Genomic DNA, 18,213 nt, shown 5'->3' with positions numbered 1-18,213 from the left:
AAGTTCAAAACTACCAGCTGCTCTGAGGGAGAAACGGGGGAGGGGGGGGGCGCTTTCTGCTCACGTAGTTATAATCTCCGAAATGCACAGGGACTGTTCTACCTTGTCCTATAGAGTCATTATGAGCTGGCATCGACTCGGTGACAGGGAGAATGAGAGAGTACACAGTTTTAGGCAAAAGTCCCAAATTGGTTTTCTCACCAAAGGTCTGTACCTTCAAATTGACCTGGTAATCACAAGTTCAGTGGTTCAAACCCATCAGCTGCTCCACAGAGAAAGATGAGTCTGTCTACTCCTATAAAGGTTTAAAGCCTCCAAAACCCCCAGGAGCATTCTACCCTGTCCTACAAAGGTCACTATGAGGCCAAATCCACTCAAAGGCAGGGGGCTGTTTTTTGTTGTTCTTTTTGTTTTGTTTTTGAATCGATTATTATGTCACCCCAAAAGTTACAGTAGTTTATAATTTATGAATACCCATACTCTGACCAGGATGGAATGTTTTCAGTCCTATTTTTTTTTTACCAATTTATTGGACATAAGGGAATATCAGCTTGATTTGCTTTATATCGCCCTGGCTACTTGTAACTCTAAGCCTCTCTTCCTATGCTAATTAACCTTTCTCATTTCCTCTTCTGTGAATTGCCTGATCATAAATTTTACCCACTTGTATTTGTGTTATTTGTCTTTTACTGATTCATATATATTTTTGTACATCAGAAATTATTATCCCTTGTTATATACGCTGGAAAGTTTTCCCAACAATCTGATTGTTTTTACTTTATTCAGTTATTTTTGTCATTGAGACATTTTCAACTATTTCTTACTGGATCCATCATTGTCTACCATACTTTATAGCTTTTAGATTTTTCTTCTTGCTTAACTAGACTTCCCAACTCCTAGCCCCCTGCTCAGACTCTGCATCTTTGCTCTCAATTATAAAAAGACATGTTCTGTCCTTAAACTGAGATCACAGTTTTAGGTCAATCACAAACCTGAATTACAAAGGACCAAATTGTATAATCTAATAACAAGTTTAAAGTCCTTCTCCTAATCCTTGTCTGTCATCCTTAAACTTCATGTAAGATTCTCTGTGATATTTTTTCATTAATCGACATGGTTTTCCTATTTCTCAGAAACAGGCACAAAGTTACCAAACTCAACTCAATGGTAAAAAGCAGTGTGCAGAAGACACTGGCCCTGAAATTCCTCGGCTGGTGGGTGAGCCAGATCCTCCTGCTTGTGAAACCAGTGAAGGAGATGAGTTCATTATTGAGAAATTAAAATCAGCTGTGAGTGAAATCGCACTAAGCCGAAATAAACTACAAGATGAAAATCATAAGCTCTTACAAGAACTGAAAATGTACCAAAGACAGTGCCAGGTGAAGGTTTATTATGTTTATTTTCAACTGATATTACCCATGTGCTTATAATGGTGGCTCAACACATGTAGATTTGGAAACTAATTTTCTGTTGCACGTGTAAACCCCATTCATTCTCGCTTGATAATTTAGCAATGCCTTAAGTACCTTAGCCCACTAGCGTGCACTCTGGTCCTGTGATGGCATGACAGTGATGTGTTATCAGTGACGTTCAACAGCACTCACTTTCAGATTTCTATGTCGAAAAGCTGTATCACAACCACCCTCCGACCGCGCTGTTGTCTGACCTTGCTTCTCTTGACTCACAGGACTTCTGGGTTAGAGATCCAGAAAATCAACAATTAAATCCCCCCCAATGGGAGGCATGGGGGATCATTCCATGGGATTTATGATTGCTACCTTCCGCAAAGAACCATGGGAGCACCCACTGTCAGTGAAACGTAGACTCAGCTCCGTCAGTGTCTGTCATTCTCACTTGACAATCCAACAAGCCCACTAATGCACTTTGGTTTGCCACGGTGTATTAGTGAAGTGTCGCTATCTACACATTCTTGCTATGTACGTATTCTGTTACTTCAACTCCCGGGGCCATTTCTTAGTCCAGGGCCAACGCTTCTGATGTGTTTTCTGTGGCTGGTATGTGAGATTAGTGCTTTGACCTTTTCTTCTCTGTTCCAATCCCTGCAAGAACATAAGAGCACAAGCACAAGGCTCCCAGCTTCTCTCATTCTCTGGTATTTCAAAGAGAAAGGCGCCCATCCTTCCTCCACTCCCCATTTCCAACTCCAGCTTCCTGTGCGTGCGTGCGTATGGGTGCGTGTGTGCGTATGTGTGCGTGCGTGCGTATGTGTGCGTGTGTGTGTGTGTGTGTGTGTGTGTGTGTGTGTAACGAGATTCTGGTATATGTAATAACATAGATCTGGGTAAGCAAACAACACAAGCCAAACCACAAATACTAATCAGTCAAAAAGCCATAAAGTTGCTAGACATGGAACAGATGCAGAAAGAACCTCCCCCACCCCTGTTTTGGTCACTATCAATGAGATTAGCACCTTCGGTCCTAGAGGATGTCCAAGTGGCTTCCGGTGGTTATCTTGCCAGCCACCCCCACCCACCCCTCCTGTTTGAGCTGGAGTGCCAGTGAAGATCTTGATCTCCGTTTGCCTCCCATGACGCCCCTGGAGATAGGTAAGTGGCCCCAAGGAGAAGAGAACTATATTCTGCAGCTGTCTTGCTTTGCTGACTATCCAACAAATAAGGAGATTGCTTTCCTGGTACTCCCTGAACATTAGCCCTGGACTTCAGCTCACCCTATACTCATGAGATCTTCTTAACCCTGAGTAGAATTCTCTACTGAGGCCCATTCTTCTCTGTTCTCTTTAGCTTGCCTGAAACATATATTTCAGTAGCTAGTCCAGTTATCAAGTCCTTCACATCAGCCCCGTCTAATCTCCTTGAGCAGAATTCAATTTGGACTCATTTCTAGTGTTAAAGAACATTCTTTTGGGGGCTAAGGCTCAGCTGTGTCTTTGACCCACTTGGAGAATAGAAATTGCTACTCTTAACACCTGCATTCGTAGAAAAAGCCTCTGTTTCTGTTCCCTTTCTTGGAAGCATTATTAAATTTAAACTAAGAATCTGCATTTTGTAGTTTGAAAAAGAATTACGCTTGTTAAAGAAACAAACCAAACTATTCTGGAGCATATTATACACACAGACATACACACACACACACACACACACACACACACCCGCATACACATATTTGGGTTCAAAAATTCAAGGCACAATTTTTAGTCCTTGAAAAATATTAATTATTTTTTAAACCATTTAGGGGGGAAATACCCAAAACAATGCATATATTGAGTTCCAGTTTGTTTTATTTCTAAATGTTGCTTGTATTTTAATTTTTTGCTTTAAGACAAATACTGAGATGGTATTAATTATTGACTATCTTATACTTAATTTGTAGATATAAAACCACTGATTCTTCAAACTACAGGGCAACTTTCTAAACAGATGAGCTATGTACTTGTTTTTAAAATATTTACATTTTACAAACTAGGAATCATGAGCGATAAATGCAATACCATAACCAGTATTTGTATTTGGAATGACGTTTCTCTTCTCTTTTCAAAATAGTTTATACCTTGCATGTGAATTCAAGAAGACAGCCATTTCATTTGAATCTCTGTCACTTACTGTATATAAAATTTTCTCTAGTTTACAGCATAGTTTCATGCCAGATGCATCTTAATTTTCACATGAATCACATCTTCTCACTTGTTTTTCTACAACCTTGAAATGTGTCGTTATACATATTAATTTCATTGCAGATATTTGCTTACCGTGCTACACTACACTCACATTTTTACAATGTGCAATATTTCCCATTAAAGGTTAATGATTAAATGTCTGCATTTCTCTAGTACCTATGTTACAAAATTGAGTTTATTTTTGCTTGTTAACATATCATTAAAATCTTAAACACCACCCCATAGAAATATAATGTAAGCCACAAATAAATTAAAATTTCCTAGTTACCATGTGAAAAGGGGGCAAAATTAACATTCATGATCTATTTTATTTAACCCAATAGATATCCAAAATATTATCATTTCAACCTGTAATCAATATAAAAATTATTAAGGTTATTTTTTGTTTGTTTTATAGTAAGTTTTCAAAATCAGAATTTTCTATTTGTAGCACATCTCAGTTTAGATGCTAAGTATTCATCAGAAATATCTACTATGTACTTAGATTTCTAAAATTTACCAATGAAAAAGGAAATTTGCATACTCCAAACTTGAAAATGTTCCAAAAGCTGAATCAAGCACTAAAGAATCATGTTCCTGAATATTCACACCCATGTTGGCCAACAATTGACTTGAACTTGAAGTGAAAGCTTATCAGTTCCAAAACTACATCGGTTTAGATTCAATGAACGCATGAGTTCTTGCACCAACTCAGTATTAATAGCATTGAATTTAACAGGGTATTGCATAAATCAAAAACAACTCTTAAATTTATCAATAGCAACAAAACCTTCCATTTTGGGGTACTTTTACAGCCAATTTACATAATGCTCTCAATTGCATTAAAATAACATGCATATTCATACATGTTAGAAGAATCACTATTATTGATTTACATTATGAAAATTTTCTTTCTATAAAGAAAGAAATTGGAAATCCTATGGGACAGTTCTACTCGATGCTATAAGGTCTCTATGACTTAGAATTGATTTAATGACAGAGGGTTTATGTAGCTTGATCCCAGATAAGCATTTCCTTTCCTTGAACTTCAAAATTGGCATGTTAGTATGCAGTATGATATTGTTGAGAAAACAGGTTTGCTCTTTTTTGCCTCTTATTATTGACTATTTGGCTAGCACATCTTTTGTTTCAGAAAAATATTGCCGTTGACAGTGCAATCAATATTTGAACATTCTTCCCTGGCTTACCCAATTTGTTTGGCAAGGAACACATGACCACTATCTCACTGTTTTCAACATGTCCACATCCTGCTGGAGATTCAAAGTGTTTCTCATATGTATTAAATGGTTTTGCGAACTCTGTCCATAACGCGTTTCATAGCAGCTTTGAAATCTGAGCACAAATATGGTGAATATGAGTAGTCTTCAAAAGAACATTGTAAAGTTGATTATGGCAGATGTAGTTAGGTTAAAATATAACACCGAATCATTTATCCATTTTAAAGCTGTTTCACTTTTCTAATATTTTCTACTTTCTTTTCGAGTAAAGCTTTCCTCTATTTTGTTTTGTCATTGTTGTTCCTTGTTTTTGTTTTGTATTACTTTCTGCATATGAAACCCAGGATAGGTAAATCTATAGTCAGTAGCTGGATTAATAATTACCTAGGGGCATGCCACAGGGAGATTGGGGGGGGGGGGCGGGGATGGGGAATTAACAACAATTGAGTATGAGAAAGAAGAAAATGTTCTGAAATGGATTGTGGTGATGATTGCACAACTCTTAATATTATTGAACTATTAAATTGTGCGATTTGTGAATTATATGCCAGGAAATCTATTTTTAAATGTAATTAAAAGATAAAATTAAAACATAAGCTTTATTTCTCAAAATAAGCTCCATCAGGGTCATTGTGAGCAATGATCTCAGCCAATTAGTCCAAACCTGGAAAACTAAGGATCCTGGGAATTTTGTCATATGTCAATGAAGTCTTTTTACATTGTTGACTGAAGTAAAATGGATCTACTTTTAGGATTTTTTTTAAGACTAGGAAACAAAATACCAAAACACTTGTGAGGCTGCTGCAGGATGGGGCCGGATTTCCTTCTGCTGGGCATGCAGTTGCTGTGAGGATCTGCACGAGCACCAACTCGACAGAACCTAACACCCATAGCAACAGGAAAAAGAGAAATCCGAAGATGCCAAATTGGGCCAAGAAGGTGGACACCTAGTAGTTTCCCAAAGAAAGTCTTGCCAATGTGCCCATGTTTGATGAGAGGAAAGAGCAGGAGCATTGTCTTAATGGAGAAGAATTCTTTGGTCAAGCTTTCCTTCATGTTTTTCTACTAAAGCTTTGCTGGCTTTCTCAAAACGCTCAGGATATGCAGATGTTACTTCTCTTGGCTCTCCTGAAAGTCAACAGGCTGACTTGACTGTCATAACAACCGTGACCTTTGCTCTTGACCAGTCCATGATTGCTTTCCCTAGACTACTTCCACCCCTTGGTAGCCATTGCTTCAATTATGCTTTGTCGTCTGGATAATCCTGGTAAAGTCGTGTCGCATCTCCTCTTACAGTTCTTCAAAAAAATGCTGCAGAATCTTGCTCCCACTTGTTAGGAACTTCCACGAGAGCTCTGCTCGGTCTGCAGCTGATCTCGGCTCAAGAGTTTGGGCCTCCTTCCAGCAGCAAGTCTGCTCACCTTAAATTTCTCAGTCATAATTGTCTAAGCTGAGATGGCTATGGTGTTGGCTATTGTTTCTGCTATTTGTTATCAGTATTCTTCAAGATTGTTTCCTCCTTAATTGCCGTGGATGACCTTCCACTGCAGGCATCCTCTTCAACATCATCTTGCCCCTTCTTTGAAAAAGACACTCTCCGTTGGTCAACTGTTGATGTCTTTGGGGCACTGTCCCCATAAGAAAGGCATCAGTGATTTCACCATTTGTCCACCCAGTCTTCACTGAACCCTTGATGTTTGTTTTTGTTTGAGTTTTAGCAGACTTCATGCTGCTCCAACAGGGCTCTTTTCAAAGTGATACCTTAGCCTATGCATCTCAAGCTAGGTCCTGTTCAGAAATAACAGTTAGTATGCATTAATTTGGTTTAAAAAAAATTGAAATCAATGAGTAGTTTTTTTCATAATACACATTTTCCATGAACTTTCTGAAGATCCTTCAGATCACATATTAGAATAAAACAAACAGAAAATCTATTTCTTATTTAAAATTACCATAAATCTTGGATGTTAAAGATGGAATTTTGTCCCCTCCAAAAGCATGTGTTGTACATCCTAACCTCAATGTTAATGGTCATCATCCCATGGAGAAATGGGTTCTCTTATGCTAATGAAGCATGATTAATGTAGAGTGTATCTTGAGTCAATCACTTTAGAGATATAAAAGAGATTAAACAAGCAGAAATGAGGACAGGAGACGCCGGGCTACGTGAAGACCCCTGAGGAGGAAATGCTCATAAGAGATAAAGCCAGCAGAGAGAGGAAGCAGGCTCCTTGAATTTGGACATCCAGCCTCCTAAACTGAGAGAAAGGACATCTTTGCTTGTTGAAGCCATCTACTTGTGGTACAGTTGTCAGAGCAGCACTGAGACACTGTGTTTTGACCCTAACATACCAAGGGCACTGCCCTTCATGTGGTACTGGCTTCAGGGTGGCTTCATATATAGCTGAAATTTGTCTGAATGACATAAAATATTTTTAATATTTATGTCAAGAATTTCCCCTTGGGGTCACAGATTGATACAATTGACAAATTGCTTCAGAAACTTGGAAGTCCTTTGAGACAGAACATACTCCAAATATTAATTGGGCAGCATTCCTTACATTGCACAACTCATCTTAAACCAACGTGCTTGATACTTTAAATTTTTTTATATTTCAAATTTTGAAATATTTTAAATAAATTTTAATGTCAGTTATTTTTTTCCAGAATTTTTTTATATTCAGAATATTGTTATAAGAAAGTCTTGTATGCTATGGGCTTGTATGCTATGTAATGACTTAATTGAAGTTATCTCACTTTTTGCAAAATAATTATTTTTAGTATATTCCTCAGAAATACTAACTGCACAGTTATAATAACTGAACTATTATTTTACCTTCTCATCTCTGTGTTTTTACAGAGAAGTGGCTGCCAGTAAGTAGTAGGAAAACTGAGACTTTCAATCTAGTTCTTAAGATGCTAAGTCCAGAGATGGTGCACCCCCTCCCATCCTATCATGAGATTAACATCAACCCATCTTTAAAGCTCCTAGCTTTGAGTTTCTAGCACTGCAGAACTTTTGAGAAGGCACTTAAAGTCCATTTGCCATTATCAGTAAGTGAAAACACAGTCATACCTGCCTCACAATTACCAAGAGAAACGAAGTTATTATATATTGACAACTATTTTAAATACGGTGATTATAGATAAGCTTATCTCCTATCCCCTGGCCCCATTCATTACATACTTTGAACTTAAAACAAGCTATCAAAGCAGACCTGTTCTTTGAACAACACATAAAAAGTGAACCCGTTTTTAATACAAAGGAATGCCCACAGCAGCTTTGATTCCTGTCTGTCCCCGAGCGAGCGTCTCTCCCAGGGGTCTGGCCAGGGTGGAGGGAAGATGAGTGAGGCACACAGCACCCGGTAATAAACAACAGCCAAAAACGTGAGCGTGTAATGGCTCCTACTTGAGAGTACAGCAAAATGTCATATAACCAGTAGCATCATCCTGCTTTAATGGGTCAGCTCTCATGGTCTGCTTACCAGATGAGAGCTGCCAGGACCCTGCAGAGTGACACACAGGTTATGACTTACAGACAACTCCCACTTGCCCTTTAATGCAGCGGTCCTCAACCTTCCTAATGCCGCGACCCTCCTGTGGTGATCCTCCAACAATAAAATTATTTCTGTTGCTACTTCATAACTGTAATTTTGCTACTGTTATGAATTGGGCGGCCCCTGTGAAAGGGTCGTTCAACCCCCAAAAGGGTCGTGACCCACAGGTTGAGAACCGCTGCTTTAATGCTACATACATTTGCCTTCACTTTGAAAATGGCTGAAACAGACCTTACTGGTAACACCTTCTTCCTCATCATCACCGTCTGTTACTGCATGCTTAGCTTTTGAATCAGGGAAAACGCTCCAAGCTGTTCTTTCATTAAAACCAAAATTAACAAATCAAACAGAACACTGTCCTGGAGTCGATGCAGACGCACAGACGCACAGCAAGCCAACAGGACAAAATAGAACTGCCCCTCTGAGGTCTGAGACGTTAACTCTTTACAGGAACAGAAAGCTCATCACAAAGCAGCTGGTGGTTTTGAACTGCTGAGCTTGCAATTAGCCTCCCAACTCGTAACCGCTGTGCCACCAGGGCTCCTTGAAGCGTTTCCAAGGTTACAGTTTTGCAGCGCAGGCTGCCACATTTCCCTCTCCTGGGTGGCCAGTGGTGCAACCCACTGACCTTTTGGTTGGCAGGGGAGCCCTTTAACCACTGGGCCACTGGGGCTCCTATTTCTTACACTTGAAAACCAAAAACCATTTATCGTGACCCTATGGGACAGAATAGAACTATTTTGTAGAGTTTTTGGTGCCGTAATCTTGACTGTAGCTGCCAGCCTCAGCTTTCTCCCCAGGAGCCGCTAGGGAGCCTGCATCGACAGCCACAGTGCCACTAGGCTCTTGTCTTGAACGTCGTCACTAACTTCAGGGACAGCGGGGCAGGTACTCGCTCCTCAGAGAGCTGGTGTAAAAGGCTTACGACATCTGCCCAAAGACTGACTTGTTTTGTTTTTTAGTAGTTATATTGATTTAAAAGTCCCATATCATATACTTCCATAGTTAAGTCACTGTTGTCTACACATCATCACAATCAGTTCTACTGCTCCCCGTCCCCAACTCCTGCACTCATTATTTGCAACCTCCCCCTCCCACCATCCCTGATCAGCTATTACATCCGAAATTCTAGGCCATTGTTGATGTTTTATTTTCAGTCATTTAGGTTCACCCAAAGAGCTAACGAATTAGACCCTATTCCTAAAAACCTATCCTAGCCCACCGCCACCGAGGCGATTCCAACTCAGAGTGACCCTACAGAACGAAGGAGATTTTCCCCTGTGAGTTTCTAGAACTTTACATCGTTCTGGGAGCAGACAGCCTCATTTTCCTCCGGAGGGTGGTGGATTTGAAGCTCTGACCTTGCCGTTAGCAATTTCTGATCCAATGTGTAATCCACTGCATCACCCGGACTCCTAATAAACCCTTCCTAAGCATGCTTAATATCACCAGGGATGATGAATCATCCAGACCTAGTGAATCAAAGTATGTCGAGGGTCAAAAAATTTTATTAAAAAATCACTGCCATTAAGTGATTGCAACGCATAATGACCCAATCGGGAAGGGTAGAACTGCCCCTGTGGGTTTCGGAGACTGTAACTGTTAAGGAGAGTAGAAGCCCCGTCTTTCCATGGAGGTGCACCTGGTGATTTCCAACTGCCGACCTTGCTAAATGCGGCCCAACTCATAAACAAGTCACCAAGCCTCCAGACTACATCACCAGGGGGAAGCTATTTCTAAAAGCACAGCAGGTGGTCCTGATGCAAGTGATTTGAGTACCAAAATAGAGTATTTCCCCAGCCTGTTCAGACCACAGTCATTTCTCTGAGGCTCTTAGACTTTCTGGTTCCTAGTGCCAATCCTTAGTAGACTCTTCTACCTACAATTTCAGTGATACAATAATCTATAATACTCACGCTGTCCAAGAATAAAATGGCATTTCTCATACTTTAATCACTCTGGAATTAAGATCATTCCAGATTCGGATTCAGCAGCTCCAGGCTAGAGCCGGAAGTCTCTCCCTTTATAACTAGTGTTCAGGCTGCTGTCGTCTCAGACCAGTATTTAAATAGTGAAGATCTTATGAAAACTCATGAAGCATCCTTCCAGCGGTTGTTTCTACTAACACTTAATGTTTCACTTAACCAGTGTTTTGCTTCTTTTTTGAGTCTCCCAAGCTTTCTGCCGGGCACTGGAAGGCCCTGGCCTCAGTTGACTGCCAACAGCAGATGCTTTGTGAAGGATCCTCACATTTGCAGCTTTGTTGTTCTTATTGTCATCGAGTCAGCCCTGACTCAGAGCGACCCTTTGTTCCACAGAAGGCAACCTCAGTTCCTCGCAATTGTTGTGATGGTTGAGCCCCTCGTTACAGCCAATGTGTCAGTCCATCTCCGGTCTTGACCAAAGAACATGGGACTTCGTCTCACCTTCTTCACTTCTAAGGAGCTTTCTGGCTGTGCGTCTTTCAAGACAAATCCGTTTGTTCTTCTTGCAGTCTGTGGCACTTCCAGTCTAAAACAGTACCCTCCGTGCAGCTTCCTTTAGCACCTTTGGCCCTTGCTCGGATGCTGCCTCTTGAAATGGTTCAATATCTATCTTGAAAGGTTGAAGTTCTTTTTGCTACAATGACTGTATTCTTGCCGTCTTCGTTTGATGCTGCCTGCATCATTCAATATTTTGTCTATAGCACCTTTCGATGTTGCAACCTGAAGCCTGCATTTTTTAAAATGTCGTTCTTTCAGTTTAAGACATAGTGACCATGTCCTTCCTTCGTGGCTTTCTAGCTCATAAGTCTTTGCACATTTCATTTCAATGTTTCACTTTGTCTTCTCGAGCTGCCCTTTTGACATTCTCTGTTCAGCTCCTTGACGGCATCATTCCTTTCATCTGTCTTAGCTACTCTATGATGAAGAGCAAGTTTCAGTGTGTTTTTTGATGTAAACTTTCATCTTTTCCTTCTCTTCTCTTTAGTGATCTCTTTCTTCGTGTATTATATCATCCCACACAGCTCGTCAGATGTATGGTCATCAGTGTTTAATGCATCCAATCCATTCTTGAGATGTTCTCAAAATTTGTATTTTGGCTCTCTTGGATTTATGTTAGTTTCTTCAGCTTCCACCTGGTTCAACACGCTTCATTCCAGTCAGCCCCTGGCCTTATGTTGGCCATTGATACTGAGCTACTCCATCGTCTCTTCCCAAAGACGTAGTCACTTTGACTTCTCTGTATTCTCTCTGGAGAAGTCCATTGTATGGTCGTCGTTCAGGTTGCTGAAAGTAAAGGTATTTGAGACAAAGAAGACAGTCTTGGATCATGCAATCTCCAGTTTCATTTCTTTCACCAAGGCCATATTTTCCTACTATTGTTTCTTCCTCTTTGTTGCAAACTTGTGTATTCCAATCGTGAATAATTATTAGTGCACCTTGATTGCCTATTTGATCAATTTCAGACCAAAAATATTGGTAGAATTCCTCGATTTCTTCAATACTAGCTTTTGTTGTTATTGCACAAGTGTGAAAAATGGGTTTTTTTTAGGTTTGTTAATATTGGGATAAGAATTAATGAGTAGGCAAACATGTCTGCACAAACACTGGTATATACACTTTCATAGAAACATTAGTCATAAGAGCCCAAAATTGGAAACGATTCAAATGTTCATTTCCTGATGACCAGATAAGCAAGAGGTAGTATCCTTGTGCCGTGGAATATTATTTGGCCCTAAAGAGGAGTCGCGTTCTGCCACATACAGCTCAAGTGAACTTTGAGTGCGTTGCTGAATTTTAAAATCCGATCACAAGTGATTGTATATTATATGAGTCCGTTTATATAAAATACCCAGAATAAGGAAATCCATCAACAAGACATGGCTTAGTGGTTTCCAGGTCCTGAAAGGTGAGGGTGGAAAGTGATGTCTTCGTAGAGGGTATGAAGAGTTTTGGGGGGTGATGAAAATATGCTGGAATTAGACAGTGGTGATGGTTGTAGCACGCTTTTTACACGTAAACTCACGGAACTGTACACCTTGAGTGGTGAACTTTATATGTTAAGAATTCTATTTTAATTAGTTTGTCATTAAATATATATAATTTGAGAAAGCAAGGATGATTTGCAGCTGTCTATGAAGTGTATTTTCTATAGCATTTTTAGTAGGCAAACCTCTTGCCAAACCCCTTAGCATTGTTTTTATCAATAATTACAGGTCTCTTTCACTTGATTTGAGTGAAAATTATTTTGCACCTTGAAGATAATAAATGGATTAGGAATCAAACAAGATCTGGTTTTTCTATTCTGAGATCTGCCAATTATGAGTTGAGAACCAAGTCTGGCTCTTAATTTCCCCATCTATCAAAATGGAAATGGGTTTGATGACCTGGCTCTGGTACACTTAATAGATATTAGTTTCTCTTTAAAATTGAATAGAAGGGACCTGATTATATGGATGGAAGACTCCTCCAATCCTCTTTCCCAGAGATCAACCAATTATATCGCTGGCGACAACCACAACCGGCCTCCAATGATCACATACCTCAAAGGGTGACCCAATACTGCCGAACAAGTACTGTGTTTCTTCCATCAATTCGTTCTCCCATTCTCTATGATTGCCATTGCAAGCCTTCTTTGCCGTCAAAAATCACTGCCATGACCCCACTCCCACCTCTGTTTTCACTCTCAGCCTGTGACCCTGTCTTTTATTGACAGAGACAACCATTCCCATCTCCACATCTCAATGCATAAAAGTGTGTACATTCCATCTCAGGGCTACGGGAGGTCTCTCGTGTGTAAGAGGCAATTCCTCCACCTGTGCTCTGGAGCCCATCCCACTCCCCTCCTTGGGACCTAGCACCATAACTGTCTTTCTTCCACTCTCCCAAGTGGACCTTCCCAACAACTTTCTAAAGTAGTTTTATTGGCATGTACTTCACACATCATACAATTTAATCATTCGATCGTGTTAAGAAGAGTTGTGCAATCATCCCCACAACCCACCAATTTTAGAACCATTTCTTCTCACACTCGCTGTTAGCTCCCCATTTCCCACCATCCTCAACTTCTAATCTCCTACTAACAATAGGAGTTATGGGCATTGAACCCAACAGTGCTGGTATTTCTAGTTACCCACTGAAGTATGGACACCAAAATGCGGGAGTTTCAGACTTGCTGTTGAGGGAGAGTGAAGTAAGTGAGGAAAGCAATCCCGAGAGGGCGGCCTTTTCCTATAGGAGTCCAGGCTTGGTGCAAGCTCAGGAATTGGATTCCTAGGCAGGTCCAGTGTCTCCTTCTGGGACCTGCTGACCACTTCTGGGCCAATGTTGGAAATACTGAGGCCGCATGCAAGGTACCTGCCTTCTGATGTCTTTGGGTGAGTAGCTGAACCAACTGGAGATTCATGGCTAACACTTCATTTCTGGGCCAAAAACCTTAACAATATCTTAAAGCTAGAAGCTTTCTCTGAACAAGATGCATCTTTTCCAGTAAAACCTTGCTGGGGGTTATGCTACTGAGGAATGAGCTAAGGCAAAGATGTGGAAGCATGATTTATTGGCATCCTGACCACAAACAGGAAGGCCTGCAGCAGATTTAAAATTGCAGTCTCGTTAGAACGTTTTCAAAGATGATGGATTATCAAAATGTACACGAATCAAGCTATGTATACTACATGACAGGTAGATGACGCTGTCCATGGTCCCAGCTCTTTCTCTGAACCCACAGACTTGTTTTTGTCAATGGAAGGACTCTGTGGCAATAAAAATTAAATGACAAAAAGGCACATAAGGGGGAAAGTGTGGCCTTTGGTTCACAGTAGCTGCACCAAGGGGAGACTGACGGGCTTTTGAATGAATTGAATGAAATGAATTTTGAATATATTGCTAATATTTTTTTTAATTTGGAAAAGATTTGCATTAATTAAAATGTTAGGCATTGATAAGTTATTCGTGCTTCTATGTTATACTTTTTCAAGCTTACATTGACCTTAACTATCTTTGTGTGATGATTTGCTTACTCGTTGCCTCTTCTTGCTACCCGGTGAACTCACCAAGGGCTTATTCCGAGTCTGTATGTGCCCAGCTGAACACATAATAAGAACTCAATAAATGTTTGTTTAATAAACGAACGAATGAAAGAATGAAATTCTATCAGATGAATCCAGCAGAGGACTATCAATTCATTTAATATTAGACTACTTTATAGATGCTAATATTTCTAAATGTATTGGGCATCGTGAAAAATAGGATTAAAACATGTTTACCTTTTTTTTCAGGCCATGGAAGCAGGACTGTCAGAGGTGAAGAGTGAGTTACAGTCCCGGGATGATCTCTTGAGAATTATAGAAATGGAAAGATTACAGTTGCATAGAGAATTGTTAAAGATGGGGGAGTTCCAAAACGCTCAAGAACACAAAAAAAGGTAGATGCTTTCTATTTTACAGTCAAAGAGAAATTGTTAAAGCATGCTATCCAAAGGGTTTTTTAGAATTCATATGTAAACTAGAATAAAAAGCATATTTGTTTTTATTTTATATGCTGTTCATAGATCATTTTAGATGCTAAAAATAAATTCAGTGGTTGGTTATTTTATCTTACTAAGTATTATTTTTATTTAGAAAACTACATCAAGTTCTAATTTATGGATATTTATGTGTTGCAACTGCCAATACATCTGTCGATTGGTTATACTGTGGTGACTTGTGTGCTGCTGTAAAGCTAAAAGCTATGTCACAGATATATCAGATACCAACAGGGTCACTCTGGTGGACAGGCTTCAGCAGAGCTTCTAGACTAGGAGAGACTGGTGAGAAAGAATAGACTGGTCCAGTCAGGGTGCAGTGTAGCAATGATGAAATATACAACTTTCCTCTAGTTCCTGAATGCTTCCTCCCCACCTCTATCATGATCTCAGTTATACCTTACAAATCTAGCTAGACCAGAGGATGCACATTGGCACAGATAGCAACTGGAAACATAGGGAATCGAGGACAGAGGAACCCCTCAGGACCAGTGGTGAGAGTGGTGATACCAGGAGGGTGGAGGGAAGGGGGGGTAGAAAGGGGGAACTGATCACAAGGATCTACATATAGCCTCCTCCCTGAGGGATGGACAACAGAAAAGTGGGTGAAGGGAGACATCAGACAGTGTAAGACACGACAAAAAATAATAATTTATAAATTATCAAGGGCTCATGAGGGGCAGCGGGGAGGAAGGGGGAAAAATGAGGAGCTGATACCAAGGGCTCAAGTAGAAAGCAAATGTTTGAGAATGATGATGGCAACAAATGTACAAATGTGCGTGACATGATGGATGGATGCATTGTGATAAGAGTTGTATGAGCCCCCAATAAAATGATTTTAAAAAAGAATAGACTGGCCCACTTGACAGCCCTTAACAACAAAAACCCATCCCAGTGATTCAGAAATGCTCCTTAAAACTTTGTTCTTCAGAACATTGGGAAAACAATATTACATATCATTTAACTATGCTGATAAATGCCATTTATTCCACATCTTTTCTAATGCTTTTCTCTGATGGCCTAAAAGCTGACAGTAACGTTTTAACTCGGTAAGTGTTGGGTTTAGTTTGGCCTCCACACTTGCCATCTTGACAGTTCCGTGTTTGAACAAAATTTTTTTTCTTTTAAAGTCACACACAGATTATGCATTTGATAACCACAACGGAAGTAGATCTGCATAGGCCGGTAAAGCATTCATGCTTGTGAAGAGGCAGTTTGACTACTTTTAATAATTCACTGGTGTTCTCATTGTCATTAGAACTGAAATCCATCTCAAAACCAGAGAGCTAATGCCAAACGAAGGATAGGGTTTTAAAAATTGAGCAATCCAATGGTGGAGATGATTAGATTGGAAGACTATTATATTGTTTTAAAGGCAGTACTTATTCCTTCAAAATTGGGGAACTGCCAGTATTCCTTTGAGGACTATAAAATATTGGCAAATTAAGATCCCTAAAACTGATCTATTGTGTATCTCATGAAAAATGGTAGAATGCCTATGAACCAGTCAACATTATTGAATGCTTTGTATACAAGCCATAGACGATTATCATCAATCATTAACAAGCCCATTGGATATTTATTATGTGTAAGGCGCCGCTCCAATGTGTGGTGAGATATGTCTTCCTACAAAGAAAGATTTCTGTGCCTCAAAACCTAAGGAATGTCATGGAAGAACAAGCCGTTGGACCGCGTCTAACTGGTGTTAGAGGCTCTGAAGAGCCCGCCCCCCCCTCCCCCGCCCCCAGTACCTTTTGTAGTGTGGTAGCACCAGGCTAATGGTGAATTCCAAACAGGCCAAATTTCCCTCAGTGTCTGATTTTCTCCAAAATCTGTGTTCACATTTTTTATCAATACATTTATTTATGCATTTATTTTGCTTCTATCTGATTGCCATCCTTCATTTCAGTTTCTACTTATTTTGTTGTCCCAAGTATATAATTCTCATTTGAAGGGGATCCTTCACTTCTAACATTCAGAAAGTTGCTAAAGACTTACTTTTTCACAGTTCCTATTACACTTAGTATAGTCTACTCCAGGTTTATTTTCCCCCCTAAAATTTTCCAATCTTTTTGGTTTGAGCATAAATTCTGTTCTACCTGCTTTATTGTTCTGGTAACTTTTCTGTGACTTCTTTGTCCTTGACAGCTGTGTTAAGTAAAGCCCGCAGACTGCCACGTACGGCTACTCCATAGTTTTATATATGATTTTTATTCAATTTTCAGAACCTGTCTATATATGATCATCTATATAAGAGATTTTTCTTTTTCACTAGAAGTATTTTGGGCTGATGTGTTCTGTGGATTATTTAAAATCTGATTTATTCTGTAGATTATTCCAAATCTGTCCTACATGACCACTGAGAGTCCCTTTACATACTTATTGTAACATCATCTGAGTGGTTTTCTTCGTAGGACTTGTCTGACTCATTCGTCAGACTTTGTGAGATTGGCTTGCTGTTTCTACCATTCAGATCAACATTCTGCTCTTTTCAATGGCTGAGGAAGAATTTTAAAAACAGGAAATTTCACTTTTTCATTTCTTTCAAAGCATAGCAAATAAAAATATGACTGATCCTGAAATAATGGGGTTTAAAAAAAATAATGGCTCACAGTATGCTTTGTGTAACAATATCTTCTGTACAGTACCTATATAGCATATTCCGATTGTATGGAAAACGTGCATTTGTTTATAATATATATGCACAGAAGAAAAGATATCTGAGATGAGGACAAATTCTAAAGATTATTTTTTTCCTGAAAGATAAAATTACAACCATAGGAGGGCTTCCAAATATTTGTGGAAATTCCATTGTGTTTAAATTCCATTTTCCACAAAATTTTTGAAGTCCCATCCCCTCACAGAAGGGTCACAAGGAAAGATGAGTCAACTCGGGTGCAGTATAGCACCAAGTTAACACAATTTTCCTCTGGGAGGCTTCCTCACCCCCCACTGTCATGACCCCAGTCCTGCCTTTCAGTTCTGGCTAGCCCAGAGTGTGTACACTGGTACAGATAAGCGCTCACGACAACAGAATCCCGGTCAGATAAGCCCCTCAGGAACAGAATTGGGAGGAGTGATCCTCCCAATTGGGGGTAGGAGAAGGCAGGTGGAGGACGGGAGGAAGGGGGAACTGATCGCAATGATGGATGCGTAACCCCCACCCTGAGGGGGACAAACAACTGAAATGGGGAGACAGCAGTCGGTGCAAGATATGAAAATAATAGTAATTTATAATTTATCAAAGGGTCACGAGGGTGGGAGGGCTGGAAGGGGG

The 18,213-nt window shown here is 39.9% G+C and overlaps 1 protein-coding gene across 1 annotated transcript in view; it reads left to right on the top strand.

Annotated features, from left to right (window-relative positions):
- Positions 1 to 18,213, top strand: part of DEUP1 (deuterosome assembly protein 1) — a 112,580-nt gene that overhangs the window by 51,243 nt on the left and 43,124 nt on the right. The window contains exons 6-7 of the mRNA XM_004708961.2: positions 1,134 to 1,379; positions 14,692 to 14,837. Of these exons, the coding sequence (XP_004709018.1) occupies positions 1,134 to 1,379; positions 14,692 to 14,837 (392 nt within the window). The remainder of the gene's footprint in view (positions 1 to 1,133; positions 1,380 to 14,691; positions 14,838 to 18,213) is intronic.

Source organism: Echinops telfairi, unplaced genomic scaffold (assembly GCF_000313985.2).
Source record: "Echinops telfairi isolate 266 unplaced genomic scaffold, ASM31398v2 ScPeMD7_1713;HRSCAF=2227, whole genome shotgun sequence".
Classification (NCBI taxonomy): Eukaryota; Metazoa; Chordata; class Mammalia; order Afrosoricida; family Tenrecidae; genus Echinops; species Echinops telfairi.
Note: the sequence above shows the minus strand (reverse complement) of the source record. Positions and strands in the feature narration are given on the sequence as shown.